Genomic DNA, 10241 nt, shown 5'->3' with positions numbered 1-10241 from the left:
TTAAAAATATTTTATGGTCATAATATAAGCGTTATGGTGGCTTCAGCTCGAATTAATACTTTTTTACCGCGACTACGCCCCAACTATAATATCCTCAGGGTGAGGTTGTGAACTTAAGTTTCACCTTCAATAAAGCTTTTTATTTTATATCTTTTATTGACCACTAAAGTTAAACTCTGGTACCACGAGTGAGGGTAAGCACAACACATTCAAAGAAGAGGTAGTGTGTTAGAACTGGGATATACTTCGAGTATTTTAAAGCAAAGAGTCACATTTCTTACTTTTTATTAAAAAATAAAGTAGTAGAATTAGTTTACACATTTAGAGCTTTGAAAAATTTTGTAACTTACCTTTTTTTATGAATTTTTTTTAATAGTTTTATTAAATATGTTTAGTTGAACTTTTGTTTAAACTCTTAAGGTTTTGTGTACCTTATGATCGATATATATTTATGACAAATTCAATTTTTAATAAATAACGAAATATAAATAAAAAAGGCTAACTTTTTTTAATAAAGGAAAATAGTTTTACTTTATCATAAATCGGTATACGCCAGATGATATAACTATTGCCTTTGCCCATTTGCAGGCTTAATTGTTGATAATTAGAAAAATATTTATAACTATTTAAGCTTAATCTTATTGTTAAACCTTGAATCCTAATGTTATATATATTGTAAGGGAGAAAAAATTAATTTTATTAAGCCGCTTTACACAGGAACCATAAGTTACTCATTGAAAGTATAGCTTTTAAGAACATGCAAAAACAAATTGCCTACCAAAGAATTGATAATTTCATGGTGTACTGCAAAGTTAAGTCATTTGATTAACATATTAAAAAATAGTTTTACCGCCCTTATATATAAATTATAAATCATTATAAAAATGAGAATGAGACAACTGGAATACTAATATTCCAATACAGACGCCTTGTTAAAATGAATTTTAGTAATATGTGGCATGCAATAAATGTACTATTACAAAAAGCAAAGAGGTACGAAATAGATAAACCATAAATATTGAGAAGACCAGAGTTCGAGACTTTTTTTAAAACAGAAGGTGAACAGGTTTCATTTAATATTTCTCTGTTCTCATTCGCAGTATATATCCGTTTAACCTTTAGACAAGCAACCAATGATTACTTACTGTTTTGTGCTTTTAGATTTATCTTTTTAGCCCACTACTAACTTTTTTCAATGCTCTACACCTATCTTATTCTATACATCAATTTCTATAAATGTTGTTTTAATAAAAAGAAAAACTTAATGATTATTGTAATAAATTAAGTAATCAAGTTTAATTTTTACATATTACAAGCATTGAGTTATTATCTTGCAAAACGCTAGCAAAACGCTGCCATAAATTACGAAGCGGTAAGCATGAGAGTACTACTTTAGTCAGTAGAAAGTTTGCTAAGGGCTGCTTTTTAACGACTGTTCTTTTAAAATGTTCATATAAAAATATAAAATACTAAAACTTTTTAGAATTTTTGGTTATACTATAAAAACCAGATCAGCACGAACTCTAACATCCAATATCTCTTTAAAACATTATATTAATCGATTAAGTTTAGTTGATCTTAAGTGATTTTAGAGTTGAGAGGAGCATGTATTTTTAATACCCATGTAATAACAAATTATGAATGGTAATGTAAAAAGACACATGTTTATTTAATTTATTATTTTATTTAATAGTTATAGAATAGTTTTTTCATTAATAAACTTTCAGAAATATATCTTTTTCAAAGAAAAATTTGCGAACTTAATACAGGCTAAGGCGTGCCTTAATTCAATACTTGCGCATTGGGCGAGCTAGGGTTGCTCAAATCTATCATTTATTATATAGTGTAGTTAATGGTAACTTAAATCTTAACATTTGTAAAAATGCAAACCCAAAAAGTAGTTTGAAAGCACGTTACTAAAAAGAAAATGCTTGCGTCGGATTGGTGTACCCTTATAATGTATTAATCGCACGCAACTGAAGTCATTACCTTTTGGGGTAATGAAAAATTTCAGATTGAGAGCCCAAGGAAAAAAACAGTAATATTCAATGTGAACCAAAAAAATTAAGGATTACAAAGGTTATTCCAATTGAAAAACTCGACTTATATTTACCTTGATAGAAAGAGGCCTCAGAAGCGCTCCACTCTTCATTATCCAGCAATTAGAAAATGAAGGCTCTTGCTTGGGATAGACTCCACAACACAGCAAATTTTAAGGATCGTAGAGAACAATATTGAAAAAGCTTTTGATAGAGTCTGGCATAAAGGACATATAAGTTAATTTCATACAAATTGCCAGAATACCTTATACTCGTGCTGTATTAATTTCTTTGTGGTAAATCATTTGTCAATACGAATAAGGGGAAGTCTTGTCCGTCCCCAGGGGCATCAAGCTGCAGTCCTTCTGCGCTCTCTTTCATCACTTTCTTATTCTCCCTATATGCTTGATGCCACATCCCTCTCCTGCCAACAAAGTTTTTCTAGTTTTATACTCTGACGCCGTTGCCACATATAGTATTTGGAAATCAACTGCATTAGCTATTAAATGTGTGCAGGCTTTCCTTATACACTTGAAAAAGGTTTGCAAAGTAGAAAATTACGATAAACCCTACCAAATTTCATGCGATGATCATCTCAAGAAAAAGAAAAAAGGGGAAAATTAAAGCTGTAACTCTACCGCGACATCTCTTCCTTGATGCATAAAGTAATGTACCTCGGCGTTATTATTGACTCCAGACTTAACTGGAAGCTTCATAATAGTTATCTTGTTAAATAAGTTAAGAACATAACTTCTGCTTTATAACCTCTAATATGCAAAAGCAGTCTTTTGAATCTTGAAAATAAACATCTTATATATAAAGCAATTATCAGGCTATTATTAGTTACGCATCTGTCTCATGGCCTTACTGCTCGACTTTGCAAATAAACACACTTCAAGTTCTTAAAAATAATGTCTCCTTAAAATGTTTACAGGCGCACTTTAGTTTGGGCGAAAGTCCCAATTACATTATGAATGTGTAATGAACCTCTTTTGCTTTACCTTAAATGGACGGCTATAAAATGTTTTAAACAATATGAAGAACACCCCAACAATTTAATAACTAACGCCTTGAACTATACTCCTACGGGGAAGGGGAATGTTAGACCTTAACTCGCTAAGACATCAATGTCTTTATGTTATGAGAGGTGACCCGAGAGGTTTTCTGTTGTAAATTAGGCTACCCTCCGCAACCCTCTCCGTAATGAGGGTATATAAATTAAGCAGTATGAGTTATAGCAGGGTGTATCGATTGTAGTATGTCAAAACGATAAAAAAATAAAACCACATGATGGCTCGTCCATTTTTTCTTTCTGTCCTTTCTTCTTTCTTCTTTGGTATTTACCTCGTCAGTGTTTCAGTTTTACGTTGCTAGAGGACGCAGCTATATCATAAAGGTTATAGTTTTTGCCTAGAGGGCTAGAAAAAAAACTAAACGTTTAGAGGGCGTAATAGTAGAATTAATAACTTAGTAGTCTAGAGAACAATTAAGTAAATACTTAATAACTAGTTTTTTTTACTAAATATTTTTAACAGATTAAAAAACTTTATATAAACAATATTAATTGATAACTACCTTATATTATGAGAATCAAAGAGACATAGGTTCAACTTTATTCTCGGCAGAAGCCGAATACATTGCACAGGCAACCTGCATACGTAGTCAGTTGGCGTCAAGACCTAACTAAGGAGCTGGGTTTAGGAAACCTTTGAATAACAAAAATAAATGTCGCTCAAGAACTTTAATAAAATAACACAAAAAAATCATAAACATAACTTTCTTATAAACGGTTAAATAACACGTTAGCCTTTTCGCTAGCACATGAGTTATAAAAATGTAATAAAAATAAACCGTAATTAGTTTTGCATGGAGATGTGCAGACGGAAGACTCTCTATATATGTCAATCCCACTACCGAAAAAGGATTCAACTGAAGGGCACATTGTCTTGTCTATAATACTATTGCAGCCACGAGATGGTAGCGGACTTGTTTACAAAGATGCTTACGGAAAGAAAAAAGAATTTATAATATTTAGAGTCAAGCACTTTGTTAAATGTTTATAAATTATGGAGTACCAGGAGAGTGCTAGGAACAAGATCCCAGTTCCTAATTACTGACGCGCACCAACAAAATTAGGCAATATTTATGTTCATAATTTAGATGCTTCTAAGAATGATTGTTTTTTAAAATAAAGTGAGTCGGAAGGGGCTCGTGCCTTCTGATTGAGGAGCTTAGTCGGGGAGGCCTGACTGGCAGTGGTGCTGGCCGGTGTCTTCAGGTGGGCCTGAGGCTGCCTCTACCGATAGTGGTTTTTAGCGGTTTTCTATCACACTAGACTAAAATGGCTTGGGTTCGGGCCGGCTATCTTCCGCTTTTTCAATCCTTCGGAACAGTGATGATAGTCCAAGCTCCTTCTATTGGGCATTCGGGTCCGTTTAAATCAGATTAAACATTTATTAGGCCTTCTTTCATATAGGGCCTGGCTGTAGTATGTCAGGTAATAAAAATAAAAAAAAGAGTGAATCCCGTTCATTTTTGCCTGCACTATTTGCTTGTGTCTTTACGTCAGTTTGGGAAGGTTAAATACCAGCACAAAAAGATTTAAATACCCTAACAGTGTAAACTGAGCAGGTGTATTTCTCTTAGATGCTTATACTTTTAGAGCTTTTACTTTTGTTATAGCCCACAGTATTTTCTAAATGTATTTTCAGTATTTATTAAAAACATTTGTGCGCTAAAGCCATTGTAATTTAATAAGGTAATTAAAAATTTAGTTCTATACTTTTTACCTGTTACAAAAAATGTAAAGCTTCTTTAGTTAACAGTAATTAAGACACATGATATATTAGTTAAGCAGGTTCAAAAAATATTGAGTTAAAAAGTTTTTATTGAGAGAATTAAAACATAACACTCAGAAAGCTTACAGGGGCGTGAACTTCACCATAAACTAGATGTCACGAGAACCCTGTTACATGATTGCTGGTGGCAAAATAGCAATTAGTGCTTGGAGTATACAAGGTATTGCAAGTAATAATCTCAACACTATACTTCATATTGAGCTACAAGAAGTGCAGTGGTAAAAAGGGATCTCTACGGCTCATCTCAATGCTTACTAACTCATATGATGACTTGGTTTTACGTCCAACGCGAGTTTTTATTAGCTTTAACTTGTAAAAAAACCTCAAAAGAATTGCAAAACTAATGTTTTAAACAGTCTTTAATTAAAGAATATATATAAAATAATATAACTAAAAAATTCCATTCATTAAAAAAAATTATTATATGCTTAAAATAAATGTAGCAATTAGAAGAAGCTTTCTCTTATCACCGGCAAATTTACTACAAAAGTTTAGTTAAAAACATTTTATTGGGTAACTCTAATAGGAGTTGAGCACACCCCCTTAATGGAAATTCGCAGGAGTAAGGTCGCTTTTTATGCTAGTAGATATTTTTTCAAAAAAATGTATAGCCTTAGGTTGTTACCGACCTTAATATCAAAGTTATTCATTTATTAATGTCATTATAGTAACCGTGCACCTAAAAAATTGTTGACTAAAATATCTTAAAAATAATTTTTTTAGAGCTTCTATAAAAAAGCTTATATATCCAATGGTTATTAAAAATATAAAATAAAAAAATGTATATATTTCCATAGTCAGGCATTTTCTAAATTCACTATTAGCAATTTTTTTATGTACAAATAGTAAAGATTGCGCTAGCTATTTAAATACCTCTTCATCTTTAAGCAACTATTAATAAATCATGCAGCTTTAAAAAAAACGAGAGGGGGCGTGGAGGAAAAACGCTATAATTTTTTTTGAATGAGTGATGGTATATAGTGCCGCTGGTTCTCTGTTAGCAGCCCCCCTGCGTGGTTTTACATATACCTTTACTATCGTGTGGCAGTATTAAGGAGAGTACGTATTAAAGAGGGGATAAAAGGCCTAATTATATAGTAAAACAAAGGTGGTTGTTACGTTTTTTAGAAAAGTAAATTATTATTTTTTTTGCAACGTGTTTGCTTTTTTCTTTACTGACTTAAAGGATGCCTCTTGAAAATATGGAAGTGAATTTTCAACAAGAAACCTTGGTCACCGATGTAAGTTTGGATAAGTTAACTCGTGAAGGTAAAGAGGAAAGTTGTAAAAAAGTTATTGACCTTATAAAACGAAATGTCCTTCTTCTAGAGAAAGGTTTTTTTCCTCTTATTGTCATGTTTTACTTCCGTTTCGATTATCTTATTTAATTTTTAGGCGTATCTACAAAAGAAAATCGATTTTTTTCTAGGGTAGTTAGGAATTTATCAACGTTGAAAAAGAAACTGACTGCAGAAATCCTCTTCGTCTGCATTTCACAGCTTATAACAGATCTTAGCCCAGACAAACCTTTTTTATTATCTTTTCTAAATAGCTTCGATGAGTCTTTACTTTTAAAAAAAGACAAAATGGATATTGATAATACCTCTGAAGTTAATAAAGAAGAACATAAAGGTGCATAGTTATAAGTTACCTTTGCCATGCCTTTTTTATTTAAGGTTTTTAAGTTTTATATATTTAACGTTTTTTGTCGTAGAGAACATTTCATATGTTCCGGAAGTGGATGTTTACTTGCAATTACTTGTTTTATTATGGCTTATTCGGCAAAATCGTTCTACGGATGCCATTAGTTGTGCTGGTTCATTTGTGCAGCTTAACTTTTTCCTTTAAAAAATACATTAGGTTATATATTAACAACTATAACAACTATACTTATAGATAATTTAGTTGAAAGATTTCAGGCTCACAAAAGGCGAACTCTTGACATTCTTTATGCTCGAGTTTATTTTTATTATGCACTCGTGTATGAAACTGCCGATCGTGCCAATGAAATTAGAAAGTTGGCTCGATTTATTTTTTAATTCGTGTTCTTTTATTAATAATATTTGCGAATTTTATATTTTAAAAAATTAGCCTTATAGTTTTAAGAAGTAATATTTTACTAGAAAAAATTTTTAAATAATTTTTTTTATTAATTATATAAAACTTATCACTTATTAGATCAGTAAGGGATTCTAAAACTAATAAATATTTAATGTCTATATATAAAATATTATTGTAACGCTAATTTATTAGTTTATATAACAATATGTATGTTGTTAACTATTACTTTTTTTCTCTTTTAGATACTTTAAATTTAATTTTGTATTGATTGTAATTACGTGATTAATGAAAATAATACTTGAATATTTTAAAAGGATTAAAACATGTTTAGATTTTTTTACTTTATTTAATATAAATATATATTCTAATATTTAATTTAATATTTTTGGAAGGCCACTGATGCTTGCTCTACGGACAGCCACACTTCGGCATAATTTTGAAAGTCAATCTACCTTAACAAATCTTTTAATTCGCAACTTCATTCTTTATAAATTGTACGACGCTGCGGAGAAGTTCATATCACGTTGCAGTTTTCCTGAAGTTGCATCAAACAACGAGTGGGCGCGTTATCACTATTATTTGGGTTATCACCAAAATTTTCAAATTTGTATAATAAAATTTATTGCACAAATTATCTGCTGGATATTTTTAATAAATAAAATTTTTAAAAATAAATTTACGTTTGATTGAAATTTTTTTAAATTTGGTTTTAGTTTTTTAATTATATGGTCTCGCTTTTAATTTATACTATTTTTTTAATTATTAGTTAGAAATGTGTAAATGTTATTTTTTATTAAATAAGTTTTCTATGACATATAAACCATTATTTTGAAATTATTTTTTTGCTTTTGAACTTATAATAAAATTTATTAATTTAATTTTTTTATATATGCACAAATTATTTAAACTTTTAGTTAAATATTTTTATTTAAAATTCTATAATTTTTAAAATTTTGACTTTTTGTCGTCTAAAAAGTAAGTTTTATTAGTTTTGTAATTTTTTGATTAACCCTTTTTTTTAATATTAATTTGAATAATATTATAGTTTTTCTCTTTATAAAATTTTTAAAAAGTCGGCTTTTACTTTATGTTCTTTTAATTAAAATTTCAATGGGACTTCATATAACTTTGAAAATTACTCGACTTTATTTATATTTTTAAGAAAATTTATATATCCTTAGTAAATTTGCTTACATTTTTATATATTTTCGTTTTTTATTTTAAATTTATATAGAAATTTTAATACTGAAAAGCTTAAGTTATAATTTTATTTTAATATATTTTTATTAAAAGTTTTCTACGTAACTTTCACTATTTGTTAAAATTTTATTACTAATAATAATTATAATATTTATTATCGTTCCTTGCACCTCGTAGGGCGCACGAAAGCTGTTCGTCTACAATACAGCGAAGCTAAAGAGCATCTAGAAGAATCTTTACGAAAGGCCCCTCAGAATTCTGCCCTCGGCTTTCAGCAAGAAGTTTTTTTTTATTTTGTTTATAAAGTTTATTATATTTTTTTACCTTTTTAATTTTTTCTAATTTTTTAAGATTTTAAAGTAATTATTATTATTATTATTAAAAGGTACAAAAGTGGCTTGTTGTTGTTCACCTCTTACTCGGGCTTATCCCAGATCGCCTTTTTTTCCAACGCGCCACAATGGGCAAAGCCTTGATTCCTTACTTGGCTATTACCTACGGTTTATCATTTTTTAATTATTAATGTAATATTATACTAAAAATATACTAACTTTTTTTAGCCGTTCGTCAGGGTGACTTGATTTCTTTTAATAAAGTAGTTGATCAATACGCCGTAAAATTTATAGCCTCAAATTTATACAATTTGGTTATGAGGTTGTAGTGGTTGTGTTAGTATTGCTTTAAACTTATATAAGAACGTTTTTTCTGCGATATTTACTGTTAAGATTTTACTCATTTCAATTTTTATATTTAAATGTGAATAGATGCCGCCACAACGTTATAAAAACCGGCGTCAAGTTAATCTGCACTTCTTATTCGCGAATTTCTTTAAGGGACATCTGCTTTAAATTAAATCTCGACTCTCCAGAGACCACGGAGTACATTGTTGCAAAAGTGAGCCTTATATACTTATTTATAACTTTAAGAAAACAGCTCATTTTTTTTATCCAGGTTATAGTGATACTGCTTATACAAGTTTAATTTATTTTAATATTAATGTTATTGAAGTTATTGGTAAAAAAAAAAAAATTGTTGGGGAGTTTTAGCGCCTTTTTACTCTGAGTTTTAAGAAAGTTGACTCTAACTTAATTTGGCGCGTTTTTTCAGTGCGGTCAACTTTGGCGTATAACCAAATTTTGTTTCTATTACATAATTTGTCTTTTACTATTTTTAAACTTTAGTAAGAAAAAGTTTGTTTTATATTAAAAATAATTTAATTTCTAGTATAAATTCTAACAACGTTATAAACCAAAAAAGTTGTTTTTCTAAAAAAAAACTTATACTCGTTAGGCCATTCGGGATGGAGTCATTGATGCTACTATTAATCACATAGAAGGCTATGTACAAACCAAAGTGCATTTATTATTTTTTTTCTTATAAAAAATGTTCTTATTTATACTTAACAAAGGAAAACTGCGCAACTTACAATACGGCAGTTCCTCAAGACGAACTTCATAAACGAATTTCTTATTGCATGAAGTTACACAATGACAGTGTGAAAGTATTTTTTTGTATTTGGCTATAGCCTCGCCGAAGTTTAATGGATTTTTTTTAAAAAAGTCTATGCGATTCCCTGATAGCGATTTCCGTAGCGATTTGGAGTCTTCTGAAGAAAGACGTATTCGAGAGCTTCAAGAAAAGGAGTTGGCTCAGGAAATTGCGGCAGAGGAAGATGAGGAGGAGGACGAATATTAATGAAAAGCAAGTCCTTTTATAGATTTAATAAAGCTTATAAACATAAACTTGAGCACTTTTTAAAAATAGTGAAAGTATAAATAACCATGACTTTACCCCTTAGAATTTTTTTTTCCAATTATTAATTTAAATTCAGTTTGCATGCCTTGTTCCAACCTTTGTATCTTTTGAAAATAATTAATTTGGGCCTCGTCATTTAAAATTAATTTAAAAAAAATCGTCTTGTAGTGTTTTTTTTCTTACAGAAAAAGTAAAGAACCGTGTAAAAGTTATAAATATATTATAACAGACCGAGTGGTCTACAATAAGGGCAAACGCACTTATTACTTGAAAGTTGTAAAAAACATTTTATGAAAAAATTCATAAATATTATATTTTAAAAATTAAA

General features: G+C 29.6%; 1 protein-coding gene and 1 long non-coding RNA gene across 2 annotated transcripts; one reads left to right on the top strand and one right to left on the bottom strand.

Moving 5' to 3' along the window:
• Positions 1-1754: 1754 nt before the first annotated feature.
• LOC135121890 (uncharacterized) lies at positions 1755-2867 on the bottom strand. The gene is made up of 4 exons (XR_010279150.1): positions 2305-2867; positions 2114-2256; positions 1891-1989; positions 1755-1826 (listed from the first exon to the last, which is right to left on the bottom strand). It is a non-coding gene; the product is annotated as an uncharacterized LOC135121890 (long non-coding RNA).
• Positions 2868-5927: 3060 nt separating this feature from the next.
• Positions 5928-9853, top strand: LOC135121894 (26S proteasome non-ATPase regulatory subunit 3-like). Its single transcript, XM_064046172.1, has 13 exons — positions 5928-6029; positions 6084-6232; positions 6293-6529; positions 6612-6713; positions 6794-6914; positions 7351-7541; positions 8336-8439; positions 8544-8658; positions 8719-8812; positions 8923-9052; positions 9449-9511; positions 9567-9659; positions 9719-9853. Exons 2-13 carry the CDS (start codon positions 6085-6087, stop codon positions 9851-9853), a joined length of 1533 nt encoding a protein of 510 aa, XP_063902242.1. The 5' UTR covers positions 5928-6029; position 6084.
• The last annotated feature ends 388 nt before the right edge of the window (positions 9854-10241 follow it).

Source organism: Zophobas morio, unplaced genomic scaffold (genome assembly GCF_036711695.1).
Source record: "Zophobas morio isolate AGI-343-1 ecotype UQ-CSIRO unplaced genomic scaffold, CSIRO_AGI_Zmor_V1 ptg000786l, whole genome shotgun sequence".
Classification (NCBI taxonomy): domain Eukaryota; kingdom Metazoa; phylum Arthropoda; class Insecta; order Coleoptera; family Tenebrionidae; genus Zophobas; species Zophobas morio.
Note: the sequence above shows the minus strand (reverse complement) of the source record. Positions and strands in the feature narration are given on the sequence as shown.